Source organism: Empidonax traillii, unplaced genomic scaffold (assembly GCF_003031625.1).
Source record: "Empidonax traillii isolate 1590-97213 ecotype Southwest subspecies unplaced genomic scaffold, ASM303162v1 scaffold1361:size121931, whole genome shotgun sequence".
In the NCBI taxonomy this organism is placed as follows: Eukaryota; Metazoa; Chordata; class Aves; order Passeriformes; family Tyrannidae; genus Empidonax; species Empidonax traillii.
Genome location: NW_020956554.1, coordinates 63,890 through 87,368, shown reverse-complemented (window position 1 = coordinate 87,368; position 23,479 = coordinate 63,890). Strand labels below are relative to the sequence as shown.

At 52.7% G+C, this 23,479-nt stretch overlaps 1 protein-coding gene across 1 annotated transcript; it reads right to left on the bottom strand.

Moving 5' to 3' along the window:
- Positions 1-7: 7 nt before the first annotated feature.
- CFAP70 (cilia and flagella associated protein 70) lies at positions 8-22,797 on the bottom strand. The gene is made up of 26 exons (XM_027906817.1): positions 22,665-22,797; positions 20,289-20,475; positions 19,896-19,991; positions 19,483-19,562; positions 18,271-18,444; positions 17,711-17,893; positions 17,213-17,304; positions 16,139-16,238; positions 15,058-15,189; positions 13,445-13,567; positions 12,793-12,867; positions 12,250-12,341; positions 10,559-10,619; positions 9,154-9,345; positions 8,404-8,535; positions 7,430-7,555; positions 6,674-6,807; positions 6,462-6,577; positions 6,131-6,304; positions 5,491-5,598; positions 4,705-4,793; positions 3,763-3,915; positions 2,226-2,387; positions 1,952-2,041; positions 878-979; positions 8-232 (listed from the first exon to the last, which is right to left on the bottom strand). The coding sequence occupies exons 1-26, from the start codon at positions 22,773-22,775 to the stop codon at positions 8-10; spliced, it is 3,309 nt and encodes a 1,102-aa protein (XP_027762618.1). The 5' UTR covers positions 22,776-22,797.
- Between the last annotated feature and the right edge of the window lie 682 nt (positions 22,798-23,479).

Below are 23,479 nucleotides of genomic sequence, written 5' to 3'. Positions count from 1 at the left end.
AGGGCGGTCACGGCCGGGCTCCGCCGCCCCCCGGGACCCCCGGGACCCCCGGCACACAGACGGCTGTGCGGTGGCTCAGCCCCGCTGGGACACCCACGGGACACGGAGCTGCCCGTGCTCCAGCCGCGCATGCAGCTGTGGAGGGGACAGGGCGGGCGGTCCCTTCTGGGGGACAGACACGAACCTTGACGGTGTATTTGTAGCACTGCTCTGCCTCCAGCTCCCGCCCGCCCTGCGACAGCGACAGAGCCGCCGGGGAGGAAAGCGTACGATCGTTTAGGCAGGAAAACATCTTTGAGACCATCAAATCCAACCATTCCCCCAGCACTGCCAAGGCCACCACTAACCCACGTCCCCAAGTGCCACATCCACACGGCTTTTAAACCCCTCCAGGGATGGTGACCCCACCCTGGACAGCTGTGCCAGGGCCTGACCACCCTCTCAGGTAAGAAATTTGCCCAATATCCAATCTAGACCTCCACACAACGTGAGGCCATTTCCTCTGGTCCTGTCCCTTGTTCCCTGGGAGCAGAACCCGACCCCCCCCCGAGCTCCACTCTCCTGTCATGAGGGGCCCAGAACTGCCCCAGGACTGGAGGTGTCTCTGCAGTGCCCCTTCCCCAGGAAAGGCACCAGATCTCAGTGGAAGGACATTTGTAAGAACCTCAGCAGGGAGGACGTGCCCCAGGGGATGACAAGAAGCAAGGAAGGGCTCTGCCTTTGCCATCTGAACACTTTGCTTTCTTTCCCCAAGCACTGCTCCCAGATTTTTTACCACTGAGCTCTACACCGTAATCTCCAGGTTTGTGAGCACATGCCAATAAACCCCTGAACCCCCCCCCCCTCCCCATCGGGCTGGCAGGGGCTGGGCACTCACTCGCAGACAGATGAGGGCAAGATATCCCCACACTTCAGCGTTGGTGTTATTTAGGGCATTGGCTTCAGAGAGAGCATCTTCTGCTTCCAGCAGCTCTCCCAGCTTGAGGGAGACAAGTTGAGGCATGGACAAAAGGCAAAGAGCAGGTAGAAGGGGCTTCAGAAGTGAACAGCAACTGCTCTAACAGCAGAAGAAATCAGAGCATCAAAAGCTCCTAGCAGGGTTCCCCTGATAGGGACGCAGGGAAAGGATTTAGGACAGAGACAAGCAGTTGTCCTCAGTGCCAGCATCCAGCTCTCCAGCCTGGAGCATGAACTTCCCAGTGCTGACCCACATGGGATCACACACTATTTTCAAATCAGCCTCCAGCTGTAAGGAAAGCAGCACAAACCCCTTCACCTCCAGGAACTGAGTGATCCAGCTCCACAAGGAAACATGGCTGTGCTCCTGCTCCCTATTCCTGCTGGGCAGCAGGTCCAGGCAGGTAGGGGTTGCTGGTGCCTGGTGGGCTGCACCTCCCTGGCCCAATTCCACAGCCTCCCAGGAATTGCACATTTGGCCAGGGGGAAAACAGAAGTTCACGTTCCTTCCCTGGTTGCTCCCCTTGGCCAAACTCCCTTGGAGGAACCTGGTGAGGTGTTCCTTGGGGAGATACCACGCTGCTGGTGACTGGGTGTCCTTGGCAGCCCCTCAGACGTGCTGGATTCCCTTGGGAAAGCACTGAGATTCCTCCCTACTGACATCCCACTCAGTTCCTTGGCGGTGACATGCAGGCCATGTGCAGGCAGGCACTGGGAAGCAGAGCCCAGATTGCTTGCCATGACACCCTGGGGAAGGAGGTTCTGGCTGGAGCCGGGATGAGGGGGAAGGCTGGCTGCTCCCAGAGCAGGTGCTGAGCAGTGACACAGCCTGGGTGCCACGCTAGGACTGTGACAGTGCCCAGGACAGGATGGCCTGTGGGGTCACAGCCAGCCAAGCTTTACTTAAATCAAGGGGATCATGCAGAAGCCAGCCCTGTGTCCCACACCATGGCACTGGTTAAAGCACACATGACATGAAGGCAGTCGCACTTACCCTGTAGCAGGCGATCCCCACCCCCAGCCACGTGAGACAGGACACAGAGTTGTCACAGGCGAGCAGGTAGATCTGCTTGGCCCGGCCATACTGGCAGGGGAGAGAGAGCCATGCTTCTGCATCAGCACATCCCTCCACAGGCAGCCCCCCTCCTCGGGGATTTGCCAAACACCCCGACTCCAGTGGGACTCAAACACCCACTCTCCCCACAGCTGTTGGGGGAGCAACTTGCTTTGTGGTAACTTCCCCTCCACCGCTCCTGCTGGCTCCTCACCTCTTTCTCTTCCAGGTAGATGGAGCCCAGGCGCAGGTAGACGAAGTGCATGTCCACAGCATCCTCCACAAAACTGACCACTCGCTCGTAGCACTCCTTTGCCTGGCCACAGTCCCCCTTCAGGTAGCACAGGTGTCCTTTCTGAGCCCAGACGTTTGGGTTCTGTGCACACAAAACCAGGAGTGAGACATGGATGGGAGACAGGAAGGAGAAACACCTGGGAGGAGGGCTGGGACACCTGTAAGCAGCAGAAAGGAGGAGGTGAGAAGCGTTTAATTATATTATCACAACAACCCCCTGCAGTGCTCCAGGCTTTCCAGGGGAGAGAGGGAAAGGACCTGGAGGTGCCAGTTGGCAGCAGCTGAACATGAGCCCAGGTGTGCCCAGGTGAGCAAGAAAGTCAGTGGGACCTGGGCTGTACCAGCAGGAGCAGAGCAGGGAGTTCCACCTGTGCTGGCACTACTGGGGCACCTCCAGTCCTGGGGGCAGTTTTGGGTTCCTCACAACAAGAAAGACATGGAGGGGCTGGAATATCTCAAGGGAAGGGAACGGAGCTGGGAAGGGGCTGGAGCAGCAGGAGCAGCTGAGGGAGCTGGGGGGGGCTCAGCCTGGAGAAAAGGAGGCTCAGGGGGGACCTTCTGGCTCTGCAACTCCCTGACAGGAGGGGGGAGTTGGGGGGTCAGGCTCTGCTCCCAGGGAACAAGGGACAGGAGGAGAGGGAAATGGTCTCAAATTGTACCAGGTGTTTACATTGGATATTGGGAAAAATCTCTTCACTGAAAGGGCTGTCCAGCCCTGGCACAGCTGCCCAGGGCAGAGGTGGAGTTTCCATCACTGCAGGGATTTAAAAGCTACGTGGATGTGGCATTTGGGGACATGGCTTAGTTGTGAATGTGGGAGTGCTGGGGGAATGGTTGGTCTCAATGATCTTAGAGGGCTTTTCCAACCTAAACAATTCCATGATTCTATGATAGCAGGGCATGTTTTACATACAGAGCTGAAGTCAGTGGACTGCCTGCAGGACAGCAGCCATGGGATTCCCCCTCCAGCACAGGGTTCTGGCCTGCACAAGGCTCTCGGGTACAGTCAGCAGTCACACAGCATTCCCAGGTGTCACCTTCCTCTCTCCTTCTGTTGAACCTCCCTCCCCAGAGCCACCTTCCCTCTCTGCTGAATAGCAGCCTTGTTTCTCACCAAACAGAGCCTGGCTCATGCACAAAGAGAAATGAGATCAGGATATACCCATTCAAAGGGAAAAGAAAGGCAGATACTGCAGAGGGAAAGGCAGAGACAGGCTCAGAGATGCCGCCTGCCTGTGCAGGAGGGGACAGGAGGTCAGGAATGAGTAGGGTAACAGGGAGGGCAGTGCTGCAGCCACAGCCTGGTGTGACTGCCCTCCCTGCTGAAAACCATTGTGGACTAACACTGAATTGTAAAGTGGGAATGAGGCTCTGGGTTCACACACACCCCACCACAGGTTGCTGCAGTGTTTGAGGGGGTCCTGCTGCAGCCCCCCCAGGGACACACGCGGCATTACCGTGCAGTCAATGCGAACGGCCTCGTGCAGACTCTCCTCACACCTGGGCAGATCTTCCTGCAGCAGGTACGTCTGGGCCAGTGCCAGGTAGTACCCACAGCTGGGGCCTCCCTGGGGGCTCAGCAGCTCGTGGGCCAGTGCCTTGTGAACAAACTGGGGAGGAAGGGCACAGGTGGTGGTTAGGGGAGCAGGGAAACCGCAGGCACACCAGGAGGACAGGGCAGGGGGGCTGACAGACAACCTGTTTGACTTCCATGAGCACAAAACACGTGGGAGATTTTTTTTTTCCCTCCTTTGAATGTTGGTCTAATGAAAGGTGTCTCTGGACTAGTGGAAGGTGTCCCTGCCCATAGCAGGGGAGTGGAATGAGATGAACCTTAATGTCCCTTCCAACCCAAACCATTCCATGATTACTTCTGGTTCTGTTTTGCTTTAAGGAACTCATTCTGCCACGTAAAATTTAGGCAGGCAGCATAACATGACAATCAGAGAGACCCCAGAGATAACTGTATGGGACAGAGACGTTCCACAGGTGAACAGAAATTACTCTGATGCACACAAGGGTCTGAATCAAAGGCATTCTGGCATCTTGGAAACATCACAATAACGGATCCTGCCTCTGACTGTACAGAGAAGAGCACACTGCACCATTTCTGAGCTGGCTGTTCCCTCTGCAGCAGGCAGTGCTGGGCTGAGGCCCCCTGAGGGCCTCATCTGCTCAAGATGGCTGTGTCTACAACCAGCATTTTGGGCTGAATACTCTGCCTAGCCACAGGTTTGCATCTCTGGGCAGTGGTGGCTTTGCTCCCTCTTGTGCTCAGCATCTGGAGTGGCCACAGCTCATTCCCTGAGCCCAGGAAACAGGGCTGGCTGGAGCTGCCACCAGCTTTTTGGGAATAAACCAACCTCCCTTCCCACTCCTCCACTCCCTGTTGAGCTGACCTGGACAGCATTGGCTTTCATCAGGAATTCCACTGCCTTCATGAAGATTGTGCAGGGAGGTTGGTGAGGTCCCAAACCAGGGGATGGTGCTGCAAGAAGACGTGTCTCTGTCAGTCCCAAAGTGGGGGGTTTATTTCTGGAGGCAGAGCAAGGCCTGAGGTCCTGATGGGGACAGAGGAATCCCAGTAACATGGTGTAAAACCCAGGATGTGGCAGGGGAGGCTGAAGCAGAAATTAACTCAGCATTTCTTTCTGAAGGGCTTAAGTTTTGTACGAGATCTAAAAAGAAGTAATGCTCTTGACCCACTGATTTTCCAGTCCAAACTCAGAGTAAAAGGTGAGAATTTATGAACGATGCTTGTCAAAAACAACTTCAGTGAGGATCCTGCCTCCCCAAACCAACCCAACCAGGGACCCTGAGGCACCTGGCACTGCCATGTCCACCGTCCACTGGGGAGTGGAGCTGTGCAGGAGGCAGATCACACACCACAGGACCAGAGGAGATCCACAGGGATGCTTTAAGAGCAGGCATCCCAGAAGAGAGACATTCCAACAGCAGAGTAAGGCCACTGGGTGCATGACATGAGAAACGGGGCTGCATTCAGGCTGTCCATCCTGAGATGTGCTGCTCTGGAAATCGGGATGAACCTGCTTTGCCTGGAGATTCCCTGGCCTTGGCATCGTGACATCCACAGCTCCTTGCTCCCACATTCCTCCCCACTGATCCCACAAGGCCATTTCCCAGCACTGGGCTCTCCCTTGCACACCAGGCCCCCATTTCCTGACCTTCTGGGGCTGTCTCTGGTGCTGTAGCCTCTTCCTCGGATGTCACACAGGCCAGGGCAGGCTCCACCACCTCTGAAAGTTTGTCGGCTAAGCCACCTGGAACCCCCTCTGGAATGAAACCACCAACAACCATTACGTGGACAGGGTTTGCCATAAACTGCCCAGTTGGGAGGGTGATTCCACAAGAAATGGGGAAGAGAGAAAATACGAAAGATCTATCAGATTTTCAAAGGTGGGAAGAAATTGCCCAGGGGGCAATACCTGGGGGCTGGGGTTTTGAGTACAAGGTTACCACGTGAAGCCAGGAACAGGTATAAATGAGGCAGGATGAGAGGAAATGGCCTCAAGTTGTGCCAGGGGAGGTTTATGTTGGATATTAGGGAAAATTTCTTCACTAAAAGGATAGTCAGGCAGTGGTAGAGTCACCATCCCTGGAAGTGCTCAAAAGATGTGTGGATGTGGCACTTGGGAACAAGGTTTAGTGGTGAACATGGTGGTGCTGCGTTAACAGTTGGACTTGATGATCTTGGAGGTCTTTTCCAACCTCGGTGATTCCATGAGTCTGTGAATGTCCCTTCCCTCATAATCAGAAGGGACCAAAACCCACACATGACATGAGCCTGGGTTTGCCCAGCATTACCTGACAAGAATTGCTCTGGGTCTGTGCTGGGAGAAATGTCCTTTTTCCCTTCTCCTCCCTCAGCAGCCTCAGGGATTCTTCTCTCCTCGCTGAGCTGCGCTTGCAGGAGCTTCTTGGCCTCACGGAAGTTCCTTTCTGCCTGAACATTGTTATTCTGCAGCTCATAAAACAATCCTGTGGGAGACAGGCAGAGCAGCATAAGCAGACACCTGACCCTCAGCAAAAGCTTTGCCTTGGCTCTCAGATTGGAGCAGGGAGAAGAGGATTTGGGGCAATAAAATGCTTGGCTCTATGGGAACACCTGGAGGACCAGGGGGACTTGGCTTTGTACCTGAAAGGGTCCAGGCTACGATGCTGGATGGCTCCAAGCAGCAGGCATCCTCAAAGAAAACCTCTGCATCTTCATAGTGCTGCAGCATGACAGCCCCAATCCCACAGAGCAGCAAGCTGGGGCAAGGAGGGCCAGTCAGCCTTGCAGGCCCCAGGTAGCAGTGTGGGGGACACCCCCCACCTTCCCACCGACCCACTGGGAGCGCTCAGCACCTTTGGATGTGCTGGAGGTCCATAGAAAGAGCCTGCTGGAAGCATTCCTGGGCTTTGGTGGTGTCCTCGTGCAGGAGGCAGAAGGCTCCATAGTCCAGCCAGGACTGGATGTTGCACTGGTCCTGAGCTATCCTCTAGGCAACAGAGATCAGGGCTTTCTTGACCACCCCAGCCCAGTTTAGCAGCAGTCAAGCCCTTGCCTATCACATGTGAGGGTGACCCTTAATTGGGATAGTGCTGGAAGGCCACTTCCTCTAAATTTTCCCCACCTAACATGTACCCTCCAGCTGACCCCCTCCAAGGGCCCAGTGTCCCCAGTACTGACCCAGCAAGCCTTTTGGACCAGCTCATCCCATTTCCCCTGGCCTTGAGGCTGGAGTCACAGACTCACAGAATATGCCAAGCTGGATGGGACCCACGAGGATCATCGAGTCCAGCTCCTGGCCCTGCACAGGACCATCCCCAAGAGTCACACCCTGTGCCCAAGAATATTGTCCCAAGCTCTGTCAAGCTTCAAGAAAGGACAATACTCATATATATGAGTCCCTAGCGACCTGGCCAGGGATAGCCACACATCCTGCAGAGAGCAGCACCTCCCTGGAAAATCCCTCCCGTTTCAGCCTGAGTATCCTGGTCACGTCCAGCTCCTTTGTCCCTACACCACAGTCCAGGCTGGCTGAGCTGTCACCAGCGGCCCCACACTGCTGCCAGCACAGACACAGGGACATGGGCAGGGAAGGCCAGGGGCTCCTTTACCTGCTGGTGGTACAGAGAGGCCAGTTTGTAGTCCTTGCTGGCTTCAGCTTCGCGAGCAAAGAGCCAGAGCTGCTCCTGGGTGGTGCGGGATGGAGGGGCAGGAGAAGCACCTTCCTCAGAGAGGAGCTGGTAGGGAGCAAGGCAGTGTTACTGGGGAGGGGAAGAATGGTTCATGTGATCCCAGTCCAGCACTGCACCCAGGACAGACCAGTATGGCTGGGGCTGGACACCAGGGAAAGGCAAGCTGTCCCAGCTGCTCTTTGTGGTGGTACACATTCCTGTCATTCTGAGGTACCTCTGCCACACAGGAACGAGGCAATATCCATTTTCACAAGGGCATGGAGAGGCACGACAAAGGAGAATGGCTTTCCACTGCCAGAGGGCAGGGTAGGATGGGATATTGGGAAGGAATTCTTGTCTGTGAAGGTGGAGAGGCCCTGGCACAGGTTGCCCAGAGAAGCTGTGGCTGCCCCTGGATCCCTGGAAGTGTTCAAGGCCAGGTTGGACGGGGTTTGGAACAACCTAGTCTAGTGGAAGATGTCCCTGCCAATGGCAGGGGGTAGAACAAGCTTTAAGGTCCCTTCCAACCCAAACTATGCCATGTTTCTATGACTATTTACAGCATTCCTTAGATCAAGGTGATGTCAAACTTCTGTGGTGCCACTCACTGGTGGCTCATGCTGGAGGTCTGTGCTCTGCCCAGGTGAGTAGCAAGAGGCACAAACCCAGCCACCCTCACAGTTTGCCAGCTACAGCAGCTTTACATGTGGCATCTCACACATCTGCCACCCTCAGGATTTTGTAGCAGCAGGATATAGATGCATTGGACCCTGCCTTGAGTGTGGCTTGGGGCTCATGTGTGATAACTGCAGAAATGGAAACATGAGCCTGCTTCTGTCTTGAAGGCAAAAGACCTTCACCTGCCCTGGATTCACAGTGAAGTGGTGGCCCAAGCGCCCCAGGTTTCTCCTTACCTGGTTCAGGGCAACGTGCATCTGTTCCACGAGGTACACGTAGAGCTCACTGAGGAATGCCTGCAGCTGCTCCTGGGTCTCAAATGCTGTGGTCTTCAGGTATTTCTCCCTCACAATCTTCACCACAGGATACTGTGGAGATATGGGACTGTTGGACGAGGAAAGTCCTCCCTGTGCCCCCACCTGCTCCATTATCAGACAGAGCCAGAACACACTGATTTTGCCTGAAGCTCCAACTTAGTTTTGAGTAATAAATCCAGCCCAGCGCTCTTAAAAGTAAAAAAACCAAGCAGAGGGAATTCCTTCCCCACCTCCCTGAACTCCAGTGCCCCTTTAGGGACAGCATGTGGAAGCCTCACCCCCATGGCACAGAGAGGGGGTCTTTGGTCAGAGCATAGCCAGGGCTGAGCAGCTGAGAGAGGGGAACTCCCTTTTCCTGCCAGGGCAGACTGTGGGTGTGTGAGATATCAGCTTTGCCTTCCTCAGGTTATGAGCATGGGGCACATGGATGTGACCATCTCCCATTCATAGGGAGTGTTCTGCAGGTGTGGGACCAAAGCAGCTTGGTGCCTGCTCCACTAGAGGTGAATCCTGTCCCCCCAGTGCCTGTTGCAACAGCCCTGACTGGCAGGAGGGGATTCTGAAGCACCACATCATCCCGAGTTACCACCATGGAGCAGCAGTTCCTCGCTGAGAAACTGTCAGGACAGAGCAAGTAGCGAAGCAAAAAGCACAAATGAGCCTTTACACCTTTAGCTGTTCCTTAAAAGCAAAATATTTCCCAGAGGTGTTGAGCTCATAGTTGAGCTGACGCTTCTGTTCCTCCAGGGTCTGGTGGTCTATTGCTCCCTGGGCAGGCAGCTGCTTCCCAAAGAGCTCGTGGTATTCGCTCAGGATGGCGTTGGCAACGCTCGTTACACGTTTGTGATAATCCTCCACCACCTAGGAAATTAATTAATTAATTTCACAAGTCACTTATGCAATCAGCCTTGATATGTATTTGATTTGGCACAGCCCACGCCTCCCATTAACTCCACCTGACTCAATTAGTCTGTCACACATCCTTTCCTGTCCACACCTGAGGGCTGAGAAAATATCTACAGGTAAACAAAAAAGAGCTCCTTCCTGCAAGATTTTTTAATAAGAGCCCAGTATTTCAGTCATTGCTGTCTCTTCTATAGCAATATAATTTTCTGTAAGTAAAATGTATCTCATTTACTGGGAGCCTTTAAACCCAGGAGCCAGCCTTCTTCAGGAGAGCCTGTAATCTCCATAATCATGGTCCTCAAGAATTCTGGATGACCTGAGGGTGGTCAGGGCTGATTCATGTTTGTCAGAATCTGATGAAGTACATGGGCTAATCAGAGACAAGAAACTGTTGGCACTGCCCAGGGTAAACATTAGGCTCTGGTAGCCTCCTTCCCCAGCATCCCATTTCCTTCCAAACATCCCCTCACTGCTGCCTTCCCTGCCTTTGCTCCACCTCTTCCCTTCATATGGGCCGTGAACACGAGTGATGTAGCCCAGCAGTGAATTCCCAAGGCACACTAGTGTGGAGATAACACAGCCAGAAGTTTTCTTTTCTTGGTATTTCATAGAACTGTAGAATCACAGAACATCCTGAGTGGGAAGGGACCCACAAGGAGCATTGAGTCCAACTCCTGACCCTGTACAGACACCCCAACAATTCCACCCTGTCCCTCAGAGCATTGTCCAAACAGTCCTTGAGCTCTGGCAGCCTTGGGGCTGTGCCCACTGCCCTGGGGAGCCTGTTCAGTGCCCACCACTCTCTGGGGGGAGAACCTTTTCCTGATACCCAACCCAACCCTGTCCTGACACAGCTCCAGCTGTTCCCTGGGTGCTGTCACTTGTCACAGGGAGCAGAGATCAAAGCTACCACGCCACTGCCCCTCATGAGGAAGCTGCAGACCCCAAAGAGGTCTGACCTCAGTCTCCACTTCTCCAGCTGAACACACCAAGTGACCTAATCCACTCCTTATATGGCTCTATTCCCCTCTAGACCCTTCACCATCATCTTCTTCAAACCTCATCTGCATGTTGGTGCAGGGTTGAGAATGAAGGCTCTCCTGTGTGAGAGGAACCAGGGCAGGATGGGTGGCAGAGTGGGGGCAAGGTCACACACTCCTGCACGTACCTTCTTGGCTCCTTCAGTCTGGGCAGGCAGTGCAGGGCGAGAAGGAATCATCTCCTTGACCCTGTTAATGAGAGCACAGAAAACATCAGCCAGATACACTGCCAGGGAAGTTGGCTTGTTGTGGGCACAGGCAGCGTGTAGAGCAAGGGCTCAAACCTGCCATCGTGTCCCTGAGACACCTCACAGGGACCTGGGAGGAAAACTGGAGTCAGACCAAGGCTGAACTGTCAAGGCCAGATCCCTACAAGTGATGCTTGTAGCTCATCATAGCAGGGTTAACAATCAAAAACACCCTCCTGGAACAGCAGATCTGTAACTCAGAGCTCCTGCTCTGCCAGAAATGCTGTGAGGAAGGAATCCATCTGAGGAAAGCTCTGAAAAATTTGATCACTGTACAGGGCAAGTCACCCGATCCACCAGTTCCCAACATCACCCTTGGTCACACATTGGCACCCAGACACCAACCTTAGACCACCTACCCCCCGACACCAGACCAACCCTGTCTGGGCCACCACTGGAGTTACATCAGTTGCATTACACCCTTCATTAGGATTACCATAATTTTTACTAAGATTTCATCAAGGTGAGGGTGGCTGAGCACTGGCACAGGAGCGTCTGTGGAGCCTCCTTCCCTGGAGATATCCAAAAGCCATCTGGACATGACCCTGAGTAACCTGCTCTGGGAGACACTGCTTGAGCAGGGAGGTCAGACTAGGTGACCTCCAGTGGTCCCTTCCAACCTGAACCATTGTGGGATTAAAATCCTTGGTGCCAGAACAGCCTTAATTCATGGAGATTTTATCAACATTACTGGATATGAGAACACCTGCACACAGCAGGTGACTGAGGAGTTACCCTGAACTCACATCCATTGCAGTAGAAACGGTATTAAAAAAGGCCAGGAAAGGTCTAAGGGGGATTCACCTTCCTCAAACCTGTTCCTCCTGGAAGACAACAGGCAGCACAGAGGACAACACACATACTCTCCCTTCAAAGAATGGCTGATACTTCTGTTTGAGACATAGATCTGCACTTGTTATCCTTTATTCATTCCCTGCACTGCATTCACTCTTTTTTTACTCAAGAAATGAGATGTGCTGGTCCTTTCCTAGCCCATAACACAGCAGGGCTACCACTGGACAGGAAGGAACTGCCCCAAATCAAACAGACAGTGGAAGACTCAAAGTAGCAGAGATGAAAGAGCAGCAGAACAACATGAAAACTAACATAAAAGCCAAGAATTGGGTAAAACATTGTGAGAAAATTTCTGAAAAGGTAAAAATGACAGAATGTTCTGGTGAAGTTAGAGCAGCACTACCCGGGATAGTCCATGCTGGTGGCCAGGACTCACCAAGCTGCTGAACATCACAGGCAAAAGGCAAGCACGCAGGGATTAGTGGGAAACAAAGCCCAGACAGGAACACAGACACTGTTGTGCTGCTCTGCTGTCTCTTGTTTTGAGAGGAACGCCAGGGAAATGCCAGCCGGGATGAACAAGTGTTTTCCCAACACACCAGATGCCACCTCTGAAACAGTTTGGCCAAATCCTCCCCCTGATTCCCGTGGGCTTTGTCTCATGGCCTGGGTTGGTCCTTGCAGAGCATTCCAGGGGGGAGCTCTCTGTACAACCCCTCTTCCTACCCTGCAGGAATGAGGTGTCAGCCCCAGAGCCACAGCCCCTCCTCACGCACCGGCGGGTGAGCTCCTCTCGCAGCCGCTTTGGGACCAAGGCCTTGTCCAGCTTTATCTCCAGCACCAGGAACGTTCCTGCCTCACTGTATTGCTGTGAAGATAAACACTGCTCTCACTGTCGTGCTGTCTGGGGCCATCCTGGCACAATGAAATACTGAGCATGCAGCTACATATCTCCAAACTGCAGAGATTCAGCTTGTTTTATAACCCGCCCTCAGAATGAGTTACAGCTCGAGAAACCAGGTTAGGAAAAAGGAGAGAGCTCAGATAATCAATCTGCCTGCAGAATGAATGTGCATTCTGAAGAAGAAGCCAAAATATGAAGGAACCCTTTTAATTAAATGCTTGATAATTTAGAGAGACCTCCTGGCCCAATGCTTGTCTGATCTCCAGCTGGGCATCACTGGAAGAACTCTGGGGCAACATCTATGTGAAGCACCCCTTGTTCAACTCCCTCTCAAGGAATTTAATTGTGTGGAAGGTGCGAGACACCAGCACAGTGATGCTCTAGCATCTCCTCCTCTTTGGAGAAACATAATTACCTGTCCCTCAATGCTGCAACTTCTGGTATTTTCAGGTCCTCCAGTGCCATCTGACAACTGGATTTTGGATGGGCTTTGTAGCTGTTCAGAAAAGGAGAAGATGTCTCTTGTTTCAGTCTCCATAGATCTCATATCTTTGCAATTTCAGGGTGTGAGATGGTGCCTTTGTTCGGTGCTAAGATTTCAGGTTAGCAGAGACCTCCTTGGGGCCTGCAGATTCCTCACGAGGGAAAGGCAGCACTAACCTTTGCTCTCTGTGAGCAGTGACAGGACCTGAGGGAATGGCTGGAGCTGTGTCAGGGCAGGGTTAGACTGGATAAAGGAGAAGGTTCTTCCCCCAGAGGGTGGTTGGCACTGAACAGGCTCCCCAGGGCAGTAGGCACAGCCCCAAGGCTGCCAGAGCTCCAGGAGAGATTGAAAAGAGTGGGATTGTTGGGGTGTCCTGTGCAGGAGTTGGACTCGATGATCCTTGAGGGTCCCTTCCAGTGGAAGAGATTCTGTGATTCTATGACAGGATCTCTTAGCTGGCTGAGGCAACACAGTTCCATCTCTGGCTCCTGCATGCCCCAACTACCCCTGAAATACCCCTGCATACCCCAACTATCCCTGGAGGTGGAGCAATCACAGTGCAGTGTGCCATCCAAGACCTTACCGTTCTGTTGGAATCTTTGTCTTCCCTCTGAGTCTTACTGGAAAGGGGAGGGGTCCCCAGCCCTTCCTTGATCAGACTGAGATGCGGCCTGAGTTCCCAGAAAATACTGTGCTGACTTTTGGTCTGAAAAAAAGAGGGAACAGAGGAAACCAAGGGACAAAGTAGGCACCCTCACCCCTTTGCCTTAACCTCTTACATCACAAAACACATCATCAGGGTCTTAAATGCATTAAGAAGCTTTGCAACCTCATTCTCTTCCCCTGGAAGTTCAGCTGCCAATGCTCCAGGCCCGTCCTGATCCCATGTAGCTGTGAAGCCTCAGGTTGGACGATGAGACTCAGCAGGGTCTTTCCATCTTCTCTCAAGATTGGTGTTTTCACTGAGGACTGGCCCTTGATCCTTGCCTGAGCTATGTGATAGACATGCTGGAACCCAGCTGCATGATCCTGTCCCACTGGCCACAACTCCTGGCTGGATCCTAGACCTGACTCATGGCTATGGACTTGCCTGGTGAAGAGGATTGTTAGAGGAATCTGGCCACCCTCACCACATCTGCTCTGCAAGCTTTTGGGTGCCCCCACCTGCCTGGCAGAAACTCTCAGCTCTCAGCTCACCCTGTGTGGAGTGTGGAGCAGCTTCCCTGACACACAGCAGGGAACTGCAAGGAACAGGTTTGTCACACTCTGTGTTTACACAGCGTTTGACCTCCTAGACAGGCTGTTCCCCCCATCAGGGTTATAGCAATTGGGCCTGCAAGAATTATGGGCATCCTGGGGCGGGGATGGAGCAGCTGTATGGAAACTGCCTACACCACGAGGCAGCCAAAAGCATCCGTAACGCCAGGGAACGAGAAGGACTTCACTTGTGACAGATGCCACAGGACAAGCAGCACCACACAGCCACGATGCTGTTATCCATCACGGGGAAGCAGAGCCCAGCAGACAGCTGTGTGCCCAGCCCTGCTCCACAGCAGCCAGTGGGAGCAGGGAGACAGCAGAAGGGCTGGAATTCACCCGCCTCCTGTGCCTGGACCGCAGCACCGCAGGGAACGTGGGTGGTAAAACCAGGCTGTGCATCTGCCCTCCTGGAACAAGCTCAGGTCTGTTCCAGGAGGGTGGGAAAATGGAGATGTAACTGTCACTCTTAGTAACAGAGAGGGAGAAATGCAAAGAAAAATAAACCTCGGTGAGCTGGAGCTGAAAGAGCTCCAGTGACAGCTTTTTTGGTGGTTGCCTGGGGTAACGCAATCCTTTTAAAGCCACTGTTTGCTCTTCCCAGCAACACAGTTCATTTGCCCAGACTGGGGAGAGAGGAGCATTCTTACAGCTCTGAGCTGATGGCAGAGGGGGGAGTGGAGTGAGATTCAAAGCCCTTCTAAGCCCCCAGACCTGCTCACACACCCCCAGAAATTCCCTGCCTTGGAGAAATGTGCACCTAAGAGCTTTCATCACTGTTTTTCTCCATCCCCAGAAGAGCAGTGAAGGTTCAGATCCAGTTTCAAGTACCCCACTACCCATGTTCCTTGCACCCAAACACCCCCCCTGCCCAAGCTGTCCACTCCCAACCTCTCTGTGCAAACCCAGCTGCAGAGCTGGAGCTCTGGCTGCTCTCACCTTCTCCAACACCTCAGTGTCTTGGTAGCTAAAGACACGGAAAGCTCCTCTCATCTCCTTCACACCAGGGCACAGCAAAGGCAGCATGTTGACATATGCCACACCATGGAAGGAAATCTGTGCTTCATCTCCCTGGAAACACAGAGCAAGGGACTGAGATACTGAACAGGCTGTTATGCTCCTCAGGGAAACAGGGTGACTGATCCCATTAAGAAAAGGCCACACAGCAAACTGAAGCACCTGATGAGCCAGTGGCTCTCTGTCACTGGCACACAGCCAAGACAACCTGGATGAATACACTGGAGTCGTTCCATACATAGAATATTAATTCATCCCAATCCCTGTGGGGCGGCTTTTCTCTCTAACTCCTTCACTCTGCCATTCCTCAGGATGATCTTGTTGAGATACAGCTGCAAAATTAGCAGCTGTATGGTTAGAAATCCTACCCTGTGCATCTCAGGCTGGACAGAAACAGGGTGTCTGCAAAATCTTGGCACTGGTGAATGCTGCAAGGAATTTACACCAATTTATATGACTTTACCATGGAACAGGTTAGAAGGTCCCACACTACCAGCTGCCAGGAACAGAACCATTAGGTAAGGGGCTGTTCCTCTGTTAAATCACCCCTGGTTTAGGTGCAAAATCATAACTTACCTACAGCCCAAGAAAGAAGGCATGAACTTCTTCAAGATGTTGCAAAATGCCATTGGCCAAAGATAAGCTCAGTGAATTACCCTAATTCTCTTCAAGGCCAGGCTGGACCGGCCTCTGAGCAGCCTGGTCTGGTGGAAGGTGTCCCTGCCCATGGCAGGGTGATGGAATGAGATGGACTTTGAGGTTCCTTCCAACCCAAATCATTCTGGGATTCTAAAAAGCACCCTTCCCTTGACCTCTTTCCACCCAGCTGCCACAGACCACCACCAGTGAGAGCTCTGTATGCTACAGAGAGAAAACACGACTCTACAAAGGGGATTTTTTACAAAGCCTCCTGCTCTCTGACTTGCCTTGGCTGGTTCAAGGCTGGTTTTGGTATCGCAAAGGCATCAAAAGGAAAATCAGAAAGACCCCTCCCCACTGGTACCTTGTCAGCTTTGCTGGCTTTGCCTTTGGTGGGTGGGGCCGAGGACACCCTGCAGAGCTCCACGGGCCAGTACCGACACTCCGCAATGCGCTTCTGCAGCCTGGACACAGAGCAGGGGTCAGGAGATGCACAAACCAAGCTGGAGAGCCCCACCACCCTCCTTCCTGCCCCAGCAGCCCCTCTTGGGTTGGCTTCAACCCAGTCCCACAGCAAACACCCCTCAGGCCACAGGAACACGTGTGCTTTGGGGCAGCTGGGGACATTTTCCCCTCCACCCACTGCTGTTTTCATTTATGGCACAACCAGCTGTAAAACAACTGAGAGAGTGACACACTCGGTTTTCTCTCTCCCCTGGTTACTTCAGAAATAAAACAAGCAAGAAGGAGCATGATTAACTCTGGTGTAAATACTGAATTGCAAAGAGCAAGCAGACCCTGAGCTCCCATTCAATGTGGCTGGTGACTCTGAAACCAAGAGACATATAGAGAAAAGAATTTTAAAAATCAAATGAGATAAAAGGGAATATTTACACACAAGGAACAATTTGGCTGAGAAACTCACAGCCATGATGCAGCTGGGGCCAAGAAAATAGAAGGATTCAAAGAGAAATGGAACACTTAGACTGATCTTGAGCATATATGGAGCTGCTAAAGGTAATGCTTATCCAATAACAAAGCAAATGAGGAGTGCCCACACGGAGCAAAAGTTTTTAATGTCTTGAAAATTCAGTAAAACCTAATCAGCAGCCCAGAGGAGAGCTGTGTGGGCCACCCTACTCCATGCCTGTTCACCATAACTGCTGCCCCTTCTTTCAAAGAGCCCCCAGCCCCAGTTGCTGGCAACAGGAACGAGCATTTGTGGCCTGGAGAGACAGCAGCTCCAGCTTCTCCACCCAGCAAAGCAGTTCAAGGCAGTTCAAGGCTGCTCCCTTGCTCAGGTTAACAGGAGCCATGGGAGGTGAGACAGAGCCACAGTTTGACCTGCACGAGGCCTGAGAGCACCTGCATGTTGCTGCTCCCTGCCTCAGGTCACTCATCTGAGCATGTTCTGGGGAGGTTTCCTCAGGTCCCTTACACAGCCACTGCAGCAGCATCCAGGTAACAGCGCCTTTCCATGTCCCAGACGATTCTCCTTGTGCTTTCTGCTTGGATCCTGAATTCCCTGTCCTGTGAGAAAGAGCATGCAGCCAGAGCCAGGAGAGCAATCCACAGCCTGCATTATTCCCAGAAATGTTCCCTGGGAGAGCACGTGAGTCAGACAGAGGCATCCAAGTCCCCATAGCCAGGCCAGCCCAGCAGAGAAGCGAGCAGCCCTTCCTGCAGACACCATCAGCATGAAGAGCCTGGCTCACAGCACAGAACACAACTCCCAGCCCAGCAGCTCAGGGTGGGTGGTTTTTGGGGACCAGACCTGCCACACAGCCCCCTCGGGATCTCTCCTGCAGTGAGTCAGCATGCCTGCTGTCCCAGGGGAACCATCTCCATGCCTGGACACTGCACAGAGGACTGACCAACCACCTTCTCAGTCCCTGCTGGTTCAGTTCCATCTGTGACCCTGCCAGTCCTTCCTCACCTCGCTTTTGGTGAGCTCTCCATCCTCATCCTCATAGGGCCCTCCAACAATGAAGGAGTTGGGTATGCTCAGGGCACCAGGGGCCAGGATGTTACCAAGGGGCCAGTTTTTGGGCCGGGGCAATGGTTCTTTGTCACCATCAGCCTTCACGATGCCATTCCTGAAGAGCAAGGGGAGTTCCTTCTAGAGAGACACGAGAAACAAAGGATTTGCATTTCCAACAGAAGCAGGAGCAAGAGCCAGCTGCTCAGAGCTGGGATAACAAAGCTAAGCAGCAGTGCAGGGCCTGGCTCAGAAAACACACTCCACCACACACATACAAAGAATGGGATAAAAATAAAGAGCCCTGTGGAAAAAAACGCTGCCAGTTTGAATCCAAATCTTTCCAAGCAGAGTTTTCTGTTAAAGAAATGTGTCATGCCACAGAGACCCTAAGCCCTCTCAAGAAAGGCTGCTGGTGCACAGGCACAGGAGCTATACAGCCCACGTGCCTGGACACTGGTTCTGTGGTGTGGGAGAACAACCCAAATCCCCTGTCACCATGCCTGGACTGTTCTCACCTCACCAGCTGCTGGTATTTGCAAGCAAGCCATGTAATTTTGCTGGGATTCAGTGGCAAATGCCTCAGGAACAGAATAAGCTGCCTCCAGCGTGACACTCAGGAGGCTCCCACTTGAGAACTCTGTGGCAGAAAGCAGGGGCTCTTTGGTGCACACTGTCACTTCAAGGCCACCCTGTGAGACAAGGATAAAGTAGAGTCAGTAACTAGACAATTATAAGTTGCCTGGTCTTAAGGAGAAGCAAACAGAAAACTAAGGCCGGAATGGATAATGTTATCTTATGCCTCATCTCAGATGTAAAAGAAAACAGACCAGGACAGCAAAGGAATTTCAGGATCAATTTGGCTCAATTGTGGTATTTGTTTGTTTAAATCACAGCCTGCTTGAGGTAGGGCATATGCCCTGAGGGTCTCATAAAATGAGCCATGGAGAATGAGGCAGGGTCTCATAAAAGGAGCCGCAGAGAAGGAACATCAAGGATGGAAAATGATGCTTTTCCCCTGGTGATTCAGAAGGCCGTGTTTTGCCTCTGTCCAATCTCCACGCTCTGTGTGCAGCCTTTAATTACCTGTCCCAGCCCTGGATGGATGGTGTGCAATGAAAAACCAGCTGGTCAGCATTTATTACCTGGCCTCCCTAATGAGTGTCCCCCCACCTTGCTCACTGTGAACCTCCTAAACACAGAGATGCTAATGTGATATCCACTCCTCCAATTCACTCCCAGTGCTCACTGCAGGCGGGCTCAGCAGCAAAATTGGACACACTTTCCCAGTCTCATACTTCATTCCCTGTTTTAGTCACTGGGTACTTTGCAACCAGCTGAATGAATAAGGACCTTTCAGAAAAGGCAGCCAGAGCTTGTACAATAATGGACTCAGGCATTTTATCTGCAGAAGTGAAGACTAATAAAGCTGAGGAGGTGACCCAGCTGTTGTATTTTTCAGGTTTTTCACCACTCTGATTTCCATCTCTGTTTTTTTTTTTTTCCAGAGCGAATCAGTAGCTGCACACATTAACATTTCCCAGCGTGACTTCACCTATCACAGGCAACTGGGGACAGACGTCAATGGGAGCGGGAAAGGCCTCCTAGCCTGTAACATATAGGGCTGCACCACATCCCTGATGAGCCAGGTGGCTGAGTCATGCTCTCCCTCTCATTAAAAAGCAGCAGAGAGCTGAATGAGGGAAGGAGCAGTTCCAAATTCCACATACCATGGCCTCCAGGCGAAGGCTCTCTGATGGGGAGGCAGGCACTGCATACAGAGGAGCTGAGACCTTCAGTGAACACTCTCCTGGGGAGAAACAGGAGTGTGAACAGCCTAAAGTGAGACTTTGGGCAGAGGATCATAGTCATGGAATGGTTTGGGTTGGAAGGGACCTTAAAGATCATCTCATTCCAAGCCCCTGCCGTGGGCAGAGATGCCTTCCACTAGAGAAAATCATGGTCTAACTCCTAATGCTGAGCTACTGATGCCACCCCCTCTCCCCCCCAGCCAGATTTTGCAGAGCTATGAAGGTCACTTTGTCAGAAGGAGGGAAGTTATAGTCAGGGTTCCATGAGCAAAGATAAAAAAGTGCCAGGGAGCAGGAACTGGTTATGGAGGCTGTGGGAGTCATTGTTGTACCTTGCAGCAGAGGTAGAAGGTCCACCACAGCTTGGCCAAGAGGCACGGTCTTCTCCTGTTTTTTCTTCTCTTTTTGCCCCACTTCTACCACTGTCACTAGGGAGATAAAAGGAGAGGAGCTGGCAGAGTTCCTCAGACCAGCAGGTCAGGGGTTGGGAAGGGTCTGTGTCAGCTCTGGCACACGCTCCTTGTCATCTCCTAAAGCCAACGTGTGCACAGAGAAGCCAAAGGAGCGCAGGCAGACATGGAAGAGGATTCTTCCAGCTGGCAGAGATGGAACACAAGTGCTGAGATCCTCCCACTGCTGCTGCTTGAGTGCTGTTCCTGAACAAGGCACTCCTGCAGCCGACAGAAACCCTCTCCAAGGAGGCAGATCCAGCGCCAGGTACTTACAGAGCAGCGGTTTCTGTGCAATGACATCCAAGGCGTTGGGCCCATCGGGGCTGCACTCAAAGCTCGTGGTGAAATTGTAGATTGCTGTCCCGTCTGGCAGGACATCAGCCTTGGGGGAGTCTCCCAGGACTGCTCCGTTGTACTCCACACGCACCAGTGTAACCAGCACGTCGCTTTTGAGAGTTTTCTGTCAAAAAAATGAGAGCAGATTAACACCTGCCTCTGCAGCAGCAGCCTGGGATCCCAGCTCCTGTGGCAGCAGCTCAGTTCAGTGCCCAGGACAGGGATCACTGGTGGGGGGCCTGTTCCACCAAGAGCAGCAGATGTTGGCCATGCTAGGACCTCACCCTTCCCTGCCTTTAGGAGGGAAGTTTCCTGCTTCACCATGCCGTGATGCCCCAAAGATTATCAGGAGCCCTGGCACAGGAGATGGAGAGGCCCAGGCTTCACGCCAGGAAAGACACATCTAAAACAAATCCCAAAATACCCCATTGACATTTTTTTGTGCTTCCAGAAAGCTTGAGATGTTTGTTGTCTCTAAGAAAGTAGCTCCTGAGCTACAGGGATGAGCTCACAGGACGCTTGTGGATATCATGTGGCTGCGGAATGCCCTGAAATGGATGAGAGGAAACGGCCTCCAGTTGTGCCAAGGGAGGTTTAGATTGAATATTAGGGAGAATTTCTTCACTGTAAGGCTGCTCAGGCACTGGAAGAAGCTGCCCAGGGCAGTGGAGGAGTCACCATCCCTGGAAGTGTTCAGAATACACGTGGACGTGGCACTTGTTTTAGTGGTGGCTTTGGCAGTGGCTGGACTCTACGGTCTTAGAGGCCTTTTCCAGCCCTAATGATTCCATGATTCTGTGAAATCAAAGAGGGCCTCCAGCAAGCTCTTTGGGGACCTCTGCAATTTGTTGTTACATCACCTTCGTGCCTCTTGCTTTAAGCAGGGATGAGCAGATTCAAATTCTAGTTGGAATTTAAAATGTCTAAACAGAGGGGCTTCAAGAGGAGGGATGGTGGGGCCACAACCTGTGGCAGGGGGCACCTGCATGCCTGGGCAGCACCAGGCACAGCAAGAGGAATTGCTGGGCACCAGGTACCAAAGAGCAGGAGAAACACAGTTTAGTTCTCAATCCACAGAGGAGTGGCTGAATACAAGGACCATTGTGCCCAAACAACTTTTCCTCAGTGCTGAGCCACAGGGATGCCCAACCTCCATAGCCTCATCCTCAGCTCCCTCTCTCCCTGTCACTGGGGTAATTAGTTTCATGTTGGCTCTTACACAAAAAAAGAGATCTCTTTCACTTGGTTTTAATTTTCAGCCCCTCTCACAGACTCCTTGAGCATGCATTCTATGAATGGCTAAACAGAATCCAATTAACCTTCCTCTGTACCATTAATTATCCAAGACTCCTCTCTCATCTCTCTCTACATTACCTCTAATTAACCAGATTCCACACTTATAGCTGGAAGTGGATTCCACATTCTTACAGCTGGAATTCTTTTCATATTGTTGTTGTTGTGACTGCCCTTTTGTAACCCCCCTCCTTTTGCCACAGCCCTTTCTCAGGACGGAGAAATCAGAACCACAAAGCAACATTCTGAATGCAATCAGTACATGGGCTTATTCTTTCCAGCACTGTTTTTCCTCCTCTCACCTCATACTTCTCACCTGTTTGCTGAATCTATCAGTGTGAGAGGTACTCCAGCACTACAGTGTAAAAGCCTCAAGCAGGTTGTTTTTTTGCTCTCTTCTGCAGGAGCAGAAGCAAGGATTTGCATTTTTCTGCTTGAGCTTCTCCTCTGCATTCCCTCCCAAATACCAGTTTCTCTAGGAGGCTCTAAGGACAGCTGGGTGCATCGCATGGAAATCACAGCAGTGATGGTTTGATTGGCACCAGCTCATAGTCTGGCACTGGAGCCACAGCCTTTTTAAGCCCAGAGCCACCCTAGTGCTTTCAATATGGTTTAAACAGCTGGAGCTGAGATGAAAATCTGACTTTATAACCAAGTTGAGATCTTTTCAGAGGCATTTGTCTCACTGATACACATTTTCACTGTGTTTTGCTTAAAAAAAAGCTGCCATTTACATACAGTTAGAGGAGGCAGAGAGTTACATTTCATCACAGCATTTCTGGACTGCTGCTGAGGAGGTGCATTCCCCAGTTTATGTGACTCACAAGCTTTTACTCTGTGTGAACAAACCCTCAGCAGGGAGAGGAAGCCACAGTGTGGTATTCCTGAATCTCTGACACTCCCACCGCTCCTTCCTGCAGCCTTATCACCCCCCACCTGGCCTCAAACAGGATCCCAGGGCACAGAATTGCTCTGGCCTCGTTTATTAAATCAGTAGAGACATTTTCAGGAGAACTTTACCAGGTCCCGCGCCTTCAGGACAGTGATCTGTACTGCTGCTGGCTGTGACATGCTGGGAGGAGCTGCAGCCAAGGACACACTCCCACCAGCCAGCTCTGCAGGGACCTCCATGGCTCTGCAGGAGAAAGAATGAGGCAAGAAACATGAAACTGCTCCATTCCTCTCCCAGATACCTCTGCAGGACACAGCAGTGGTGGCTGTGAGCGCTATTCAGGGCTCGGCTGTCAAAACACCCCTGAAAGCAGAGGGCTTTGGCAGTGACGAATCACGAGGCACAGGGGGAGGACAGAGAGAAATGTAATGTGAAAATTATCTGGCTCTGTAAACTTCACCCCGGCTGCAGCCCTCGGGCAGGACTCGCTGTGCCAGGCTGCTCTCAGCTCCGAGCACCAGGTTCAGCCCGGGGCTCTCTTTTACTCCGTGTTTAAATCAACCACGACCTCCCGGGCCGCAGGCCTGTGGCTGCCTCCCCCCATCCCCTCACGGCTCCCACACACCCAGGGGACCTGGCTCCGTCTGCTCCTCGGGTTTGGGAATCCCTCCAGAGGCTCAGAGCACCCCCCGCTGCCTCACAGCCCCAGCTCCCACAGCCAGGCCAGGGGCACCGCTGTCAGCCCGAGCCCGGCAGGGCAGCCCCCTCAGCGCGGCCCCCTCAGCGCGGCCCCAACGGCCCCGTGGGCTGGCCCGCCACGGTGAAGCCCCTCACCGAGGGTCCTGGGGAACTCCAGCAGACCCCCACCCACGGGGCTGGGGGCTCTCCCACCTCAGGGTGCGCCTTCCCGCAGCCCCTCACCGGCGGCCCGGGGGGGGGGGGG